General features: G+C 51.6%; 1 protein-coding gene across 14 annotated transcripts in view; it reads left to right on the top strand.

Annotated features, from left to right (window-relative positions):
- Positions 1-16,391, top strand: part of PPFIA4 (PTPRF interacting protein alpha 4) — a 48,281-nt gene that overhangs the window by 13,582 nt on the left and 18,308 nt on the right. For 10 of the 14 annotated variants that reach the window (XR_014244396.1, XR_014244397.1, XR_014244398.1 and 7 more), the window contains exons 3-20: positions 143-773; positions 2,814-2,915; positions 3,306-3,470; positions 3,785-3,859; positions 4,091-4,180; positions 4,757-4,990; positions 5,248-5,394; positions 5,664-5,798; positions 7,672-7,755; positions 8,052-8,183; positions 8,549-8,611; positions 9,302-9,393; positions 11,270-11,378; positions 12,936-13,144; positions 14,652-14,892; positions 15,348-15,383; positions 15,601-15,734; positions 16,038-16,204. Coding sequence is in view for 7 of the 14 variants with exons in the window: in XM_082391231.1 (XP_082247357.1) it covers positions 540-773; positions 2,814-2,915; positions 3,306-3,470; positions 3,785-3,859; positions 4,091-4,180; positions 4,757-4,990; positions 5,248-5,394; positions 5,664-5,798; positions 7,672-7,755; positions 8,052-8,183; positions 8,549-8,611; positions 9,302-9,393; positions 11,270-11,378; positions 12,936-13,144; positions 14,652-14,892; positions 15,348-15,383; positions 15,601-15,734; positions 16,038-16,204 (2,449 nt within the window). In the remaining 7 variants the exon portion in view is untranslated. Of the gene's footprint in view, positions 1-142; positions 774-2,813; positions 2,916-3,305; positions 3,471-3,784; positions 3,860-4,090; positions 4,181-4,756; positions 4,991-5,247; positions 5,395-5,663; positions 5,799-7,671; positions 7,756-8,051; positions 8,184-8,548; positions 8,612-9,301; positions 9,394-11,269; positions 11,379-12,935; positions 13,145-14,651; positions 14,893-15,347; positions 15,384-15,600; positions 15,735-16,037; positions 16,205-16,391 lie in introns of those variants that run through there. The other 4 variants (XM_082391233.1, XM_082391232.1, XM_082391230.1 and 1 more) reach the window with 2 other exon arrangements.

Raw genomic sequence — 16,391 nt, 5'->3', positions numbered from 1 at the left:
AAGCCCAGAGAAGTGGCACGCGCCAACTCCTCACCCTCTTCCCCCACGTTCTGGTCCAGGTTCCTGCCTCCTCTCCCCTCACCCACCTCCTGGATGCCCTTCTCTGCTCAGCTGTTTCTCACAACAATCTCTTCTCCAACAGACCACTGCCCTCCAGAAACGATGGTTGTCCCTGGACCCAGCTGGGACTCTGCCAGGCTCCAGTGCTCAGTCTAAGGAAAGGGCCCTCTTCCAGCCCTGCTCTCCCTGTCTGTCATGGCCACACTCAGCTGCTGCCTGCTTGCCTGGGGACATAGGGCACCCAGCCCCAGCGCTGAGAGGTTAAACCAGGCCCTCTCGCTCCATTTCACAGGGGCACTCTGGGCACCAGTCCCCTTTCAGACCGAGAGCAACTGATGCCATGGGAGAAGCCCCTGCCCATCTGTTCACTCACCTGGCACTGCCTGCTCTGAGACCCCTACACGGGTCGCCCTGGAGGTGCCAACCCTGTGAACCCCTCCCTGTGCCCTGACACTGAGAAAGCCCTGCCCACCCCCACCATGTGTGAAGTGATGCCCACAATCAACGAGGGGGACCCCCTGGGGCCTCCCCATGGAACGGATGCTGACGCCAACTTTGAGCAGCTGATGGTGAACATGCTGGATGAGCGGGAGAAGTTGCTAGAGTCCCTTCGGGAGAGTCAGGAGACTTTGGCGGCGACACAGAGCTGGCTCCAGGATGCCCTGCATGAGCGAGACCAGCTCCAGCGCCACCTTAACTCTGCCCTTCCCCAGGTAAGGCCTGATAGTCTGCATCTCCCTCATCCCCTCCCCTCACCCAGCCTTTCAGAGCCCTCAACTTCTGGGTCCTCAGCTCTCTTCATCTGTTAGCATCTCAACAAAGGGAATTCACAGAGCATTTACTCTCCTTCACCTTGCTTCATAATACTTTTCCCTGTTACTCCCAAGCTCCTCAGGCTGAAATTGGCTCCACCTGGAGAAAAGGATGGACTTTGATGCAGGAAGAAAACCCAGCCTTAGTTGCCAACTGCAGTGAACCCATGCGGCCAGAAGGTGGCAGGCTGTACTGGGAAGACACCTCCACCTTGGCTGCTCCTCACCAGTGTCCTATTCTTGGAAGTGGTGGGTGGCGAACCACAGAGAATGGAGATGGGAGAAGCCTTAGAGGTTATCTAGTCCACCTCTCATTGCACAGATGAAAAAAACAAGAGGCATCACATGGAAAATTATAGGCAGAGCTGTGATACCCCTCTTATTCTCCTCAATCAACATGACTACTAGCAATAATAGTCACCATTTATTGTGTTTTCTGTGTGCTAAGCACTTTGACTGGAATTTCCTTCACTAAATTCCACAGCGATGAAGTTAGTGCTGTTATCGCCATCATCTCTAATTTACAAATGATGAAGCTGAAACTTGAGGAGATTGGTAAACTGCTCATGGCCACCCTGCCTGTGGGGGTGCTGCAAGGGTTAGGGAGGCAGCCCTGAGGGGCCACACTGCTCAGGACTCAGCTCCAGGCCCTCTCCCCACATGTGGGGAGAAGAACCAGAGTGGCTGAGTTTCCTACCCAGGGTCCAGAAGGGTTCAGGGGGCAGAGTCTTGTGATGCTTTGTAGATAGGAATATGGAGCCCTGGTGAGGAACTGGGGTGGGAGATGGGCCCATCCTACCCCACTGTGTTTGGAGCCCTGAACAAGCCCCAGGATGAAGGAGTCAGTCCCTGCCCCCAGGGAGCTCGTACACTAGAAAGGAGATAGACAAGAGCCCAAATGATAGGAAGAAAATGTGGAGGAAGAGAAGAGGGGCCCCCAAAGGATTGTTAAAACAGTGTGAAGACCTAAAATAGCTGCCAGATAATTGATCCTCAGAGCAACACTTGAGGGAGGATTGTCTTTCGGATTAGAGGTTCAAAGGGGTTAGGTATCTTGTCCAAGGTCACAAACGGGCAGAGCTGAGATTTGATCTCAACCCCTCACTGGGAGCTTCATGAGGGCAGGGATTATGTCTTTCCTGTTACCGTGTTTCCAGTGACCAGCACAGGAGCTGGTACATGGTAGGTGCTCACAGTGCTGGTGTTCTTAACAGTTTTCAGAGGAGGGAGGAAGCCTTCCACTGGGAAGTCTGGAAAGGTCCCAAGGAGGTGTGTCCTTTGAGATGGGCTTTGAAAGATCAGGTGTTGACAGAAGATTGGGCTTTCAGGGGTGGGGGGAGCCCACTGAGCAAAGGTGTGGAATTAAGAAGTTTACTAGTGACTGTCAACAGCGGTTACCCAGGTTGACCAGGTCTTAGAGTGTATGGAAAGGAACTGTGAGAGAGAAGCTGGAAACCAGGATAAGAAGTTTGTATTTAATGGTGTAAACAACATTGTGCTTTGGGAGATTACCCTGGCAGCAGTGTGTCAGACGGGTTAGAGTTGGGGAGGGACGTTACTAATATCAAACCGGAAGTGAAACTCCCCTCCATCCACTTCTAAAGGGAAATGTCACTGGATTGTTGGAGAAACAGAAATACAAAATGGGAGGGAGGACATAATCAGGTTATATTGGTGGCTGGAGAGGGAAGGGGCCGCAGGGCTGACTTGGTGACTTTCTCACTCTTATATCTAACTGTATTCCCTTGCACCCTACTACATACTTGGAATGCTTCCCCTCTTGAGAAGCACATGCTTAGTAGTATGGATGGATAGGGATTTTTCTGGGGACAGTTGGTGGAAGTAAGGGACGAGTGAGAGGATCCCACCACTGACTTGGGCGTGCAGGATACTGCTTAGGTGGTGGATCCCCAAGCACTGAGGGGCCTTGGGGGTTTTCAGGAATTTGCCACCTTAACCCGGGAGCTGAGTATGTGTCGGGAGCAGCTTCTAGAGAGGGAGGAAGAGATATCAGAGCTGAAAGCAGAGCGGAATAACACAAGGGTAAGTGGGGTGACCTGGCGTGTGTTTGTGCTTTGGGGGTGGTGGGTATGACCAAGGGAGCAGGCATGTCCAGGGCCAGGACATCCCCAGCCCTATCCTAAACTCCTCCTGCCTTATATTCTGGGGTGATAGTCAGTTTGTTCAACCATCAGTGCTAGGCTTTTCACTTCTAGTTCAGGGTCATGGGAAAGGTTGGGGTCTTGGGAGAGAGGCTAGGGCAGGTATTCAGTTGGGACAGCAGCTGTTCACCCACATGGAAGTATTTCACCATTCTAACAATGGTACACATGGCAGTACTCGTGTCTGCTGGGTGTTCATGTGGACCCTGCTTATAGCCCCTGGGGCATAGGCTCACAGCCCTTCCTCTTGCCCTCCCCTTCTCTCTGCCAGTTGCTTCTGGAACATCTGGAGTGCCTAGTGTCCCGTCATGAGCGGTCACTGAGGATGACTGTGGTGAAGCGTCAGGCTCAGTCACCTTCAGGGGTTTCCAGTGAGGTGGAGGTGCTGAAGGCTCTCAAGTCACTGTTTGAGCACCACAAGGCCCTGGATGAGAAGGTACCTAGGCTGGCCCACAGCCTGCCTCCACCCCCAATCCCGCCAGGCTTCCCCAGAGCCTCTGTGCATCCCTTCTCTGAGATTTCTGAATCCTGTGTTTAGGGAAAACTGCCGTCTAGCTTCGTAACTGGCTCCCTCCTACAATTAATCCAATTTCCAGGTCCTCCTATTAGGTTCCCTCTCAGAAATTTGCCTCTTGGCAGGTCCTTCTCTTTGCCTTATGCTCAGTGGTGGTAGACCAAACCCAGCCTTCTCCAGCTTGAGTCCAGTGGGGTCCCTGTTTCTTTCTTCATCTCCCCTTTTATCTTGGACAGGTGCGAGAGCGGCTCCGGGTGGCCCTGGAGAGAGTTACCACCTTGGAAGAGCAGTTGGCGGGTGCCCACCAGCAGGTAAGCTGCTTGCCCTCCCTCCATCTGTAGACTACAGCTCCTGGAAGCCAAGGCTGGTTTACCCCTTTTCCCCACTCTGTTCCTCATCAGATTTCTCCCCTCTGTCTTAACTGGAGACTGTTAGCCAACAGGAGACATCTCTCTCTAGGAGGTGGGAGACTTGGAAGGGTCTAGAATCTATAGGAGGTTCTCTTCTCTTTGACTCACTGCCCTGGGGACTGTGCCCTACAGGTGTCTGCCCTACAGCAGGAGGCAGGGGTTCAGGATGGAGTGGCAGAAGAGGAGGGGACTGTGGAACTGGGACCGAAATGCCTGTGGAAGGTGGGTCATGGGGAGCTGCATAGAGGGGACATGTCTTACCCCAGACAGGAGGTGGGGGCCCTGCCCTGCCTTAGTGCAGTAGAGCAACTGCTTGAATTAAATTTGGAGCTTTCTCCAATGTTACCATCTCTCTTTCCTGCTTTCCCCTACCCCATCTGCAAAGAAATCTACAGATTTTTGTTTTAGTGCCCAGTACATACACTGCTAAGCATATAATGTGTTTGTCCACTTGAATTGTTAGGTGCCATGTACCTAAGAGATCACTTTTCTTTCTGAGCCTCTGTTCCCCTAGTCATGCCCCTTTCTAGGTTACAAGAGACTGAAATAGCAGGTAAAACTAGAAATGATTATGATTTCAAGAGATACACAGGAGAGTGAGAGTGTTCGGTCATTGTCTGGAATGAGCTTCTGGAGCCCAGAGGAAGAAGGGTGTACCTGGAGGTGTGCTCTAAAATTGAGGGCAGAGCTGTGATCTGCTCTGGTTGTGCTGTCCCTCTTCCCACCTCCCCAGGGCAGGGCAGGGGAATGGGATGCCCAAGGCTCTGATGACTGACTGATAGTTCACTGTCTCTGGAGCATGACGCGGGCCAGGTAGAAGAGCTGCAGGAGCTCCTGGAGAAGCAGAACTTTGAGTTGAGCCAGGCCCGGGAGCGACTGGTCACCCTGACAGCAACCGTGGCCGAACTTGAGGAGGACCTGGGCACGGCCCGCCGGGACCTTATCAAGTCGGAGGAGCTGAGCAGCAAACATCAGCGGGACCTCCGGGAAGTGAGCAAGGGCCTGGGCCTGACCCTATCTTTCTGGGTGCAGGTATCTGGCACTCAGGAAGGTAGCTGCTGGATGTCCTGGGTGTAGAGGGAGAGCCAGGCAGGGGCTGAGGAGTGTAAGACTGAACACTTGGTAGGGTCCAATGTGGGGAGGAGTGGTGGGAGGGATGGATCAAGGTCAGAAACTGATAAGGTAATGTGGAGGAGATATAGCCAGCCAGACTTGGTGGGGAGGTGCGGACAGGATGAGGGCAGGAAACAGATGATGACCTTCATCTCATCCTCTCCTGTACCGCTCAGGCTCTAGCCCAGAAGGAGGACATGGAGGAGCGAATAACCACACTGGAGAAGCGCTACCTGGCTGCTCAGCGTGAGGCTACATCGATTCATGACCTCAACGACAAACTGGAGAATGAGCTGGCCAATAAGGAGTCCCTGCACCGCCAGGTAACTCATGCAGTTGGGGTTGGGGGACACTGTACTTGACCGTGGAGGTCCTAATGATCGTGCTGGAACCTCCCCTTGGTGGCCCAGGAGACCCTGAGGTGCTGGTCACCTTGGGAAAGGGAAAGTCAGGTATCTCTGGGTAGCCAAGAATCAAGATTGCCCCCTGCTACTTCTGACCTATCACTTGCTCTCTGCTGAGGATGGGCCAGGGGGTGGGGGAAGCTTCAGTGCTCCCTCTTGACTCTTCTCCCCACCCCCCACTTTGCTAGTGTGAGGAGAAAGCCCAACATCTGCAGGAGCTGCTGGAGGTAGCAGAGCAGAAACTGCAGCAGACGATGCGCAAGGCTGAGACACTGCCAGAGGTGGAGGCTGAGCTGGCCCAGAGAATTGCAGCCCTCACCAAGGCAAGTGGGCCAAGGGCCTGGGAATCTTCCTCTGTTCCCTGCTTCCTGAGCTCTTATGTAGCCAGGCAGTGAATGGAGAGAGTGGGAGGCACGTTGGGCTGGGGGCCAGGAAACTGCTTCTCATTGCATGACTCCAGGAAACACACTTTGTTGTGTCTGTCAGATGGAAGAGTAATCCCTGCCCTCATCACCCCACAGGGATGTGACAGTCCCATAAGAAGGGATGTAAGAGTACTTTAGTAAGTAGAAGAAACTGTGCTGATGCAAAATATTTTTATTATCATTTATACCATTGTAGTTAATACTTCCTTTTGGGGGGCTCTGAAGTGGAAAAAATAGGACTTTCATTTCTGGAAAGGTAAAATCTGAGAGGAAATATGATCGAAGTTTATACATCTCTGAATGGGGTGGGAGTTTAGGCTGAGCCTATCTTTTTTTTTTTTTTTTTTGTCAAATTGAAGCATTCTAGATCTAGGGACCATCCCTAGCTGTTTGAAGGATTCAGCTTTTGGACAAATAAAAGGGAATATAATTTTACCCAATGGATAGTTAACTTCATGGAGGTATGCAGGCTGAAAACATCCTAGGTCTGGAAGAGCTATGTAAATGCATGGACATCTACATGTGGTGGCTTAATCAAGAGAATTTAGGAGTGTTTACAGTGGGTCGGAGGCTTTCAGGGGTGCCTCATGTGGGATCACCATAGCTACCCACTCAAGCAATGGAGAGAAGAAAACCAATATTTAGTAAGCATCAGCCCCCAGAGCTTCTGGAGGATAGAGGCTGGCCATTGTGCCAGTGTGGCAGCTTGGGGGCTCTGGGGATGGAACCTGCAGCCTGGCTGTACCTCAGTAGACTCAGGACCACGTTTGCTTCTGCCACTGACTTGCTCTGTGACCTGGGAAAAGTCACTCCCTCCCTAATTGGGTGTCTGTGTCATTATCTCTGCGATGATGTCATCATCTCTATAATGATGGGGTTGAATTTGGTCATCTCTAAGGCCTTTCAGGCCCCTAGGAATGAAGGGCAGAGTTTAAAGTGCAGCAGAAGACATTATGTGTGGGATGCTGAACAGTCAGGTTTAGTAACTCTCAAAACTGACAAGAAAGGATGGACTGAAGTGATTAATATGTTCAAGGGAGTCATAGTAGAAGGGCTTTAAGGAGGGATTTCCTGACTGTAAGATGTGTGATTGTCTGGAATACCTTGTCAGAAGAGGCAGTGGGGTCTCCATCTCTGAAGATGCATGAATGGAAGGGGAGACCACTCTACTCAGGCTGGTTTAATAACAAAGGTAATCACCATGGCTAACATTTGTTGAGTGCTTACTGTGTCCTAAGTGTTTGCCATGGATTATCACCTTTAGTCCTTGCAATGGGCATAGGTGCTGTTACTACAACTGAGGAGATAAAGGCTCAATAGTGGTTCAGTAACTTGCCCAAGGTCACACAGCTGGGAAGGGAGGGAGCCAGGATTTGAACCAGTCTGGTTTGAGTCCATGCTCTTAAGGGCAATTCCATCTATCTGGAGGCATAGAGATTTATGGTCGCTCATACTTTCGAGTGGAGTTTTTTTCTGGAAGCGTAGGGAGAATTTAGCCTCTTGAGCTGCCAGCTCCGGGATGTTTCAAGGCTAGCCCTGAGCAGGAAGGAGAGGGTGTGGGTGGGGGGAAAGCGGCAGGGTTGGGGTACTTGGAAAGAAAGGCAATGGTGGTGGCAATTATGCTCCAAGATGGTAAGTGGAGAGCTTGGCTTCATTGGTCCCTGAGGCCCTGATTCCCAAGGGCGGCTCTGGCACCTGGGTGCATGGGATACAAGGTCTGAGCAGGAAGGCAGATGATCTTCAGGCTGCACTGACCCATTCCTCCCTCCAGGCTGAAGAGCGGCATGGCAACATTGAGGAGCACCTACGGCAGCTGGAGGGACAGCTGCAGGAAAAGAACCAAGAGCTGGCAAGGGTGAGCTTACTGGGCCAGACTCTCGAGCCTCCTCTCAACCCCAGGGCGGCATCCCAGGATGGTCTGTGGATAGGGAAAGGAGGAAGAGTGAGAGCTAGGGAAGGACCTGGCTAGGGACAGAGACAGAGCCACAGAGGGGTGGGAGGAGGTGGTCAGGAAAGCTGCAGACAGGGGCCCCCAGAGGATAAGAAGGGGACAGATGAGTGGGCTGGAACCACAGCAGGAATGAGTGGCTCCCTGGGATTGCAGTGAGATGGCCCTGGGGTGGCTTGGTGCAAGGTGGTCTGGTTATGCAGGTGCGGCAGCGGGAGAAGATGAACGAGGACCACAACAAGCGACTGTCAGACACTGTGGACCGACTGCTTAGCGAGTCGAATGAGCGCCTGCAGCTCCACCTCAAGGAGCGCATAGCGGCCCTGGAGGAGAAGGTGCTGTGGGTGGTGGGTCTGGATGGGCAGGGCTGCCCAGAAGGACGGCGCTGGCGGAAAGAGGCGGAGTGGGTAAAGGTGTGGGTGGAGCCGGGCGAGCAGGAATGGTTGGGATGTGAGAGCTTAGTCAGGAGCGGGGCAGGGGTGGGGGGCTGGGCGAGGCGGGGACTGCGGAGGGGTGTGGAGTGGAGTTAGGCTGAAGAGGAGCAGCCTGGTCTGGGGGTGGGGCGGTCTGGCAAGGAGAGGTAGGGCTGGGAGAGCAGACCGGAAGGCAGATCTTGCTGGAAGGGGAAGGCCTGAGCCGGAGTAGAGGAGCCGGGGTGGAGGGGAAGGGGGCTTCTTGGCTCACAGCTGTTCTCCCCCAGAACACACTGATCCAAGAGCTGGAGAGCTCCCAGCGGCAGATTGAAGAGCAGCACCATCACAAGGTACCCAGCTGCTGGCCAGCCCTGCCAGCCTGGGAGGGCTGAGCTTGCTGTGAGGAAAGAACAGGACTGTGTTTCAAGCAGCTGCCCTGAAACCCAGCACTGTGCTAGCCAGTTTGTTAGTCCATGTACACACATTATTTCACTAATCCTCCCTAAAGCCTATCATAGTAGATGCGTCACCACCACCCACCTGTAAAGAAGAAACTTAGCCATAAGCATAGGGCAGAGAGTGGGTAGCAGAGAGGCAGAACACAGTGAAGGACTCGACAAAAGGATTTGGTGGGGCCTCAAACCTGGTGAAGCTCTTGCTTTCTGGTGATTTGGGGTGGATTAGCCACTATCCCTATGCTAGCAATGTCTGTGAAGTCTGGGAGTTCACTGAGGGCCCCTCTGCTGCCCAGCCTTATTTGTCATGCATTTGCTTGTTAGTGAGGGCTCAGCAGGCCTGTTCTGGTAGAGTCCTTCCAGACAGACCTCTCTTCGGGCCCTGCCCCTGCCAACCCTTCTACTCATTTTCCAGTTGGACCTCTTCTCTTTTGGTGTCATCTGTGGGCTTGGCCTTTGGTCCCTGGCTTTGGACTTTGCAGTGCATTCTTCTGCTTCTCCCCAACTCTGCTGTTCTCTTTGTCCTTCTCTCATCTCTCTTCCCCTCCCTCACCCCTACCCCAACCATGGCTCTGCCTGGCACAGGGCCGCCTGTCTGAAGAGATTGAGAAGCTGCGCCAAGAGGTGGACCAGCTGAAGGGTCGAGGAGGGCCATTTGTGGATGGCATCCACTCCAGGTACTGGAGCTCAGGAGGCTGAGCGTGCTGTGATGGAGTCCTGGACGGACCTAGATGGACCCTGGGGGAGGAGACTTCCTCCCACCAAAATACCGCCCAGGACCTCAGGGTCCTCCTTATATTCAGGGTGGGACACTGAGGCTTCGAGAACTTTGTAAAGTCATCCAGCTCACTTGGGCAGTTTAGAAGGGAGCACCTGTCCTCTGAGGGATGCTGAGAGGCAAGTAAAACACAGGATGATCCTTCCCCACTGCCATGAGACACAGAGCATGATTCCTGCTTCCTTGACAGAGGGCACGCCCTTGAGAGGGGTCTGCTGAGTTACATGCTCACCCATGTCCCACAGGGCCTGCTCACAGGGAATATCTGGGTTCACTCTAGTTACTTTGAGACACCTTATTTAGGGCTCTGAACCTAATGCTTAAATTAGGCCCATGTTTTAGGGAACTTCTGGATTTTTATTCATATTTTGTGAAGCATTTGGCAGTGAACTCAGACCTCAAGCCTGCCCTCAGTTCTTTGCCCAGAGAGGCAGGCTGACGATCGAGGAGACTGAAGTAGATGGTGCCACTCAAGGTTCATGGCTCCTGGATATTTTCTGTCCAAACCAAAGTCTCTTAGATCAGAACACATAAGGTTCCCTATGGTCATGCTCTTGTTATATCAGGGAAATAGGGATCAGCTTCTTTGAAGAGAGGTTAAAGGAAAAGTGTACATGTATATGTGCAGAGGGGTAGCGCTTAAATTAGGGAAAGAGATGTTGAACTTGAAGAAGAGAAGCCTGTGGGTTTCTGGGGTGTTAGAGATTTGGGTATCAATTTCAAGTTTGTTAGGAATTATTGTATAGGAGTGTGGAGAGAAGCAGGGAATAGAGACAGAAAATGGTAGTTGGAATTCCTCATACTTCTCCCTTCCTGTAGGTTGCTCAGAAGAGACCAACTCCCTACGCCAATTAAAAAGGCATAGCCCAGAGTACACCAAGCTATTTGGCACTGCTTGCTTTCCTTAATGGTTGGAAATTCTTGGCTTTGACTATAGAAGCACTGGCCCCATCATGGAATTGGGACTGAGTTGCAGGGAAAAGGGGGTGATAAGCAGAAACTCCCCCATCCCTCCAGATACCTTGTGTAATCTGTTGTAGGCTCACCCTGTTCCTTTGCTCTGGGCTCCCTCAAGTTCTAAACTGGGAAGGCATAGGAAAGAAATGTCAGTAGGGGAGGCTTCAGATATTCCAGAGGATCATTACTGTGATCCTAAAATTTCAGGGTTGGGATAGACCCTTGGGGCAATCAAAATGCTTTCTCTAGCCCATGTCTCTGATACAGTGTCAGGGCCTCCTGAAGCTTCCTGGGGACAGGGAGTATGCCTGGCTTGAATTTTGGCCAGGGACTTAGTCCAGAGGAAGACCAGAGGTAGTTGCTAGGGAGAAGACCAAGAAACAAAGACGCTCAGAGTTCAAAGGACTTTTAGAGATCATCCCTTCCAACTTCTCTTGGTGCCATGATCCCTCCCACACATTCTTGTCAGATGGCCAGAGAGTCTCCACCTGAATACCTCTCTGAGAGGAGTTCAGCTTTTTTAAAGCTACCAGTTGCATCATAAGCCAACTCTTGCTATTTGAAGGTGCCTCTTGTGTTAAGTCTAAAGCTGCCTCCCTAGAACTTTCTCCCCTGGATCATACTGATCCCTGGAGCACCAGAGAATAAACCTAATCTCTTGCTCACGTGGCAGCCCTTAAGTCATTAACAAAAGCTCATGTCCTGCTAAGACTTCTCTTTTCCAAGCTAAAGATCCCTTAACTCTTTGGGCCCAGTGGGTGTAAGCTGGGGCTGTCAGTCCTCAGGGCTTGTCTTTTCTCCCCCATCCGCCACTCAAGGGCGCACATAGGCAGTGCAGCAGATGTGCGGTTCTCCCTGAGCACAACCTCCCACGCACCTCAAGGTCTGCATCGTTGCTACTCAGCACTGCGGGAAGAGTCTGCCAAGGTGAGGGGGTGGAGGGGTGAGTGTGGATGGGTCTACCCTGGGGAGTTTGGGGTCAGTTCAGCCACGTGCCTTGCTCCAGTTTCACAGACGGCTGGTGTGTGATGCAAATCCTCCCCCTACCCTCCCCCGTGTCAACGACAGCTGCAGCCTTGGGGTTGGGGCATCACTGCAACAGCTGTGTCTCGCCTCGACCTCCTGGTGGGCAAGAGGTAGAGGCTGGTGGGTGGTCAGCTAGTCCCTGAGGCCCCACTGAGGCCTGTGCATGTGTACCTGGGTGTGCAGGCACGTATTTCTAGTGGTTGGGGTGGGGGATGCAGGGGCAAGATGGAATTGGCAAGCTTTCTGGAGCAAAAGCTGTGGTTTATGGGTAGATGAGAGAGGATGACAGGTTAACTGGCCTTGGGACGGCACCTGAAGTTTTCTGAGAAGCATGTAGTTCATGTGGAGTCTGCCTAGGGAGATTTAGAGGGAACAGGAAAGATTAGGGGCAGAAAAGGACTGACTTCAATCTTTTGGGGAAGTCTGATTCCTTCCTAGCCCCATAATTGTTAACCATGCTCTGTCTCGAGCCCAGATCCTCTACATGCTCTAGGGCACTAGAAGATATAGGTGGAGAGGGAGGGAACTCCTAGTCTGATGGCAGAAGATTCATCTCTGCCATTAGGAAACCCCTAGTGTGAGGGGGGAGTTGAAGTCTGAAGTCATCTCTTTTTCTCTCTCCCCTCTCTCCCTTTCCTCTGTTTATAAGAACACAGCAGCTGCCCAGGACCTCAGTCTAAAGGCTGCAGGAGTGGGAAAAGAGCCCTAAGGGGAACTTGGGGGTTTGGGTCATACAGGATGGGGTTAGAGATGGCCTCTTTCCTTTTCTTCTGCTGCTCTTCTCACACTCCCAGCCCAGTTCTGTGCTCTTTCTGCTTCTGGGCCTTTGTCTACCGAAGGGGTTTGTAGAATGATTTCTGAGAAGCTACCTCCTCTGAGGGTTGATCAGAGGGTCCTGTAATGTGCTGAAACTCTGAGACACAAGACAGTCAGGCCTGCTTGGCTTTTTCTCGTTCCCTATATCAAGTCACCTTTTGTGTGAGTAGAAACAAATAGCCTTTACATAATGCTTACTTGGTGCCAGACCCTGTGCTAAGTGCCTTACATGCATTTCCTAATTTAATCCTCAGCTACCTATGAAGTAGGTACTATTACTATTCCCACTTTACAGATGAAGAAACTGAGGCACAGAGAGGTGAAACAACTCTCTCATAGCTTGTATTTGGTGGAGCCAGGATTCAAAGCAAGGCAGTATCTGGAATCTGTTCCTAACCATTCTGCTATCTGGCTCCTTGAGTTTGAGTAGTATTTCTTAGACTTTAACATACAAGTAAGTTACCCAGGGATTTTGTTAAAATGCAGATTCTGAATTAGTAGGTCTGGGATGGGGCCAGAGATTTAGCATATCTAACAAGCTCCTAGGAGATGCCAGTGCTGCTGGTATAGGTGGGGAGGGTCCTGCCCCTTAGTCATCTGGTGTGTCTTATTACTACTCCTCTGCTCTCCTTCTCTGCTAAGGACTGGGAGCCATCTCCACTGCCTGGGGTGCTGGTCCCCACAGCCACCCCTGCCTTTGACAGTGACCCTGAGATCTCTGATGTGGATGAGGATGAGCCAGGGGGTCTGGTGGGCTCCATGGACGTTGTCTCCCCCAGCAGCCACTCAGACGCCCAGACCCTGGCCATGATGCTGCAGGAGCAGCTGGATGCTATCAACGAGGAGATCAGGTTAGGGCAGGGGTGGAGGGCCTGGGAGGTTCCTTGAAGGACAGAGGCTCGTTGTGTTTGGTCACTGCAAGAGAGATTCTACATGTGTTTGCTTGTCTCTTACAGCTGCACCTTAGAGTGCCACAGTTTAGGGACCCTGTGTGGAGCATCAGGCAAGGTTCTGGCCCAGTGCTGGACAGAGAGGGGTAGGACCTCAGATTGACTTCTTAGGCTTCATTTTCTCTCCCAGGTCTATGGAGACTGTGTTCCTGAAGCTCCTGAAGCTAAACATAATCACTAAGAGTGTAGTTCCCACATACTGAGGCCAACTCAGGGTGAGAGCTTTTGTCAGTCTAATCACAGTCACTGGAGGAGACAACATTATCTCCATTTTATGGACAAGGAAACAAACCAGAGAGATTAAGTGATTTGTCCAAAGCGATGCAGTAAGTGGCAGAGCCAGGATTCAAACTCGGGTCTAAACTCAGTGCACTGTGTCATGCCTCCAGTTCCTAATGAGGCATCAAACAGAAACCATTTGCAGGGAATGTTATGAAGACCTGCACGTTACCCTGCCTTTGTAGAGAGTTTATTAATGTTCGTGACAAACAGCAAGGGAAAATCCAAACCAGAGAACATCAGAGCTTTACAGGGCTGTAGGGGTCATCTGGTTCAATGGTTCCCACACTTTTGGATTTCACAGACGAGCTAAGAAGAAAACACTAGACACACACACACACACACACACACACACACACACACACAGAAAGAGAAGGGTACTAACATAGGACTGCCAACTTTCATTCTGCAAAATGAAACATTAAAGATAATTACCATTTCCTATCACAACCATTCTACAAAAGAAACGATATTTTAACATCCCTAAAGTTGGAAAGACATGCTCTGAGAATAAAGATAGGTCCTGCTCCTAAAGAATAGTTGGCATCTTTACATTAGTTGTGTGTGTGTGTGTGTGTGTGTGAGAGTGTGTACGTGTGTGTGAGTGTGCATACACACATTCCTCTCTGAGTGCCCCCTTCATACACATAACATTATCACTATTATTCTAACTTTTCCATGGAACAGGGAAAGCTCCATCTGGGATCAGTATCAATTAAAGGTCCTGTGTTTGAGAAATACTGACCTAGACCATTCCTGACATTGGGTATATTGGGAAACTGAGGCCCTATAGATAGTAGTAGGTCAAGAATTCTGACTTCCAGGAAGGTTAATATTCCACTGACTAAATTGCCTCCTTTTCCAGCAACTGCTTTTGTTAAATTAGGGAATTTTGTTACATTAGGCCAGTTAACAAGAAAGAGAGAAAATTGTCTAAGCTGCAGTGGGATAGAACCAACTCTGCCCACAAGGCCTTGTATGTCCCTGCAATGCCGAAAACAATGGGGCACACCTGGCCATTGCCTTCTACCTGGGGTCACTGGGTGGTGACTGCAGGCAGTGCCCACATCTGCCTCCTGCTGGTCCTCTCTGGGGCTAATCATGAGATCCGGTTTTGCCCGCCTCCCAGGATGATCCAGGAAGAGAAGGAGTCCACAGAGCTCCGTGCTGAGGAGATTGAGACACGAGTGACTAGTGGCAGCATGGAGGCCCTAAACCTGACCCAGCTGCGCAAACGTGGTTCCATCCCCACCTCTCTGACTGCCCTGTCCCTGGCCAGCGCGTCCCCTCCATTCAGCGGCCGCTCCACACCTAAGCTTACTTCCCGCAGTGCTACCCAGGACCTGGACCGAATGGGGGTCATGACCTTGGTGAGAGTCTTGGGGCAGTTGATGAACAACCTTGTCATCACTGGGCTTGGCCAAGGGGAGTTGACAAGGCACAGCAGGGCTCACTCTCTCTCATTTGGGCCCCAGCATCTTCTCATGATGTGTGCAGACCCTGGCATACCAGGTCACCAGCATGTCCTTCTGGGTCTGGAAAGGGCTATGTAGTATCTTCCTTACCCTCTCCCTTGGATAATGCTTAAGAAACTCACCCAATGCCCATACCTCTTTCTCTTTTCCAGAGGTAGCCCTGATTTATTTTTTCAAGCCAGTTTTTTGTTGTTGTTTTGTTTTGTTTTGTTTTGCTGTGATATTCTCTTCAGGCCTGTGTGAGGCACTGAATCCTATCTTCTCATCCTAAGACCACTGGGCTCCCCTTGGGGTAGACTTTCAAGCATCCAAAGGGTGAGTCCAAGCTCACCCTTCACTCTCTCTTCCAGCCCAGTGACTTAAGAAAGCATAGGAGGAAGCTGCTGGTGAGTGCTGCCTGGTGACCCAGGTACTAATAGGTTAATTCTCCCAGGCCTTTCCCTTTTGGCTTCTCCCCACTGGGCTCTTGAGTCTGAGTCTGAACTCTGAGAGGCCCATAGGGCCTCCCCTCTGCTTTTCTCCATGCTCCTCTGCCTGTCTGGGCTGGGTAGGCAGGCCCCAGATCTCTCCCTCTATCCCCTGACGGCTTCACTGTCTGTTCAGTCACCAGTGTCTCGGGAAGAGAACAGAGAGGATAAAGCCACCATAAAATGTGAGACTTCTCCTCCTTCCTCACCCAGGACGCTGCAGCTAGAGAAGCTTGGCCACCCAGCCCTGAGCCAGGAAGAAGGCAAGAGGTAAATGGAGCAGACCCCATATCGAGCCTCTCCATTCCCAAGTTTATCTCGTCCCTCTCTCTGCCTCTGAACAGGCTGCATCTCACTTGTCCCAGGTGTCTGAACATCTCACTTGTCTTTGAAACACCATCAGGGAAGGACAGTCCCATGTCTCCTTTGGTCACGTGCTCTGATCATATCCCCTTAACCCTCCCAACTCTGACACTTACTGTAAGTTCTTCCTGAAGTCTAACTTCCATCTCTCATGCTGTAATTTAAGTATGTTTCTTCTCATTCCACCCCCTCCTGGCTGTCATCCTGTAGTGCTTTGGAGGATCCAGGCAGCAACCCCAGCAGCAGCAACAGCAGCCAGGACTCCTTGCACAAGGGCGCCAAGCGCAAGGGCATCAAATCATCCATCGGCCGCCTGTTTGGGAAGAAGGAGAAAGGCAGGCTGATCCAGCTGAGCCAGGACGGAGCCACGGGCCATGGTCTCTGTCTCCTAGTAAATGGGTGCGAGTAGAGGGCAGAAGCAGGAGGGTATCCTTGGATCCAGTCTTCTCTGCCTGCCTCCCAGGGACCAGTGGGCAGAAGCCACAGACACAGAGATTCAGCTCCGGAGAAGAAGTTTTCTGTTAGAGCTATTTCACAGCGGGAAGGGCTACCTCATGAGGTGGT

This window comes from Balaenoptera borealis (genome assembly GCF_965194805.1).
Source record: "Balaenoptera borealis genome assembly, chromosome: 1".
Classification (NCBI taxonomy): domain Eukaryota; kingdom Metazoa; phylum Chordata; class Mammalia; order Artiodactyla; family Balaenopteridae; genus Balaenoptera; species Balaenoptera borealis.
This window is presented reverse-complemented; position numbering and strand designations above follow the sequence as displayed.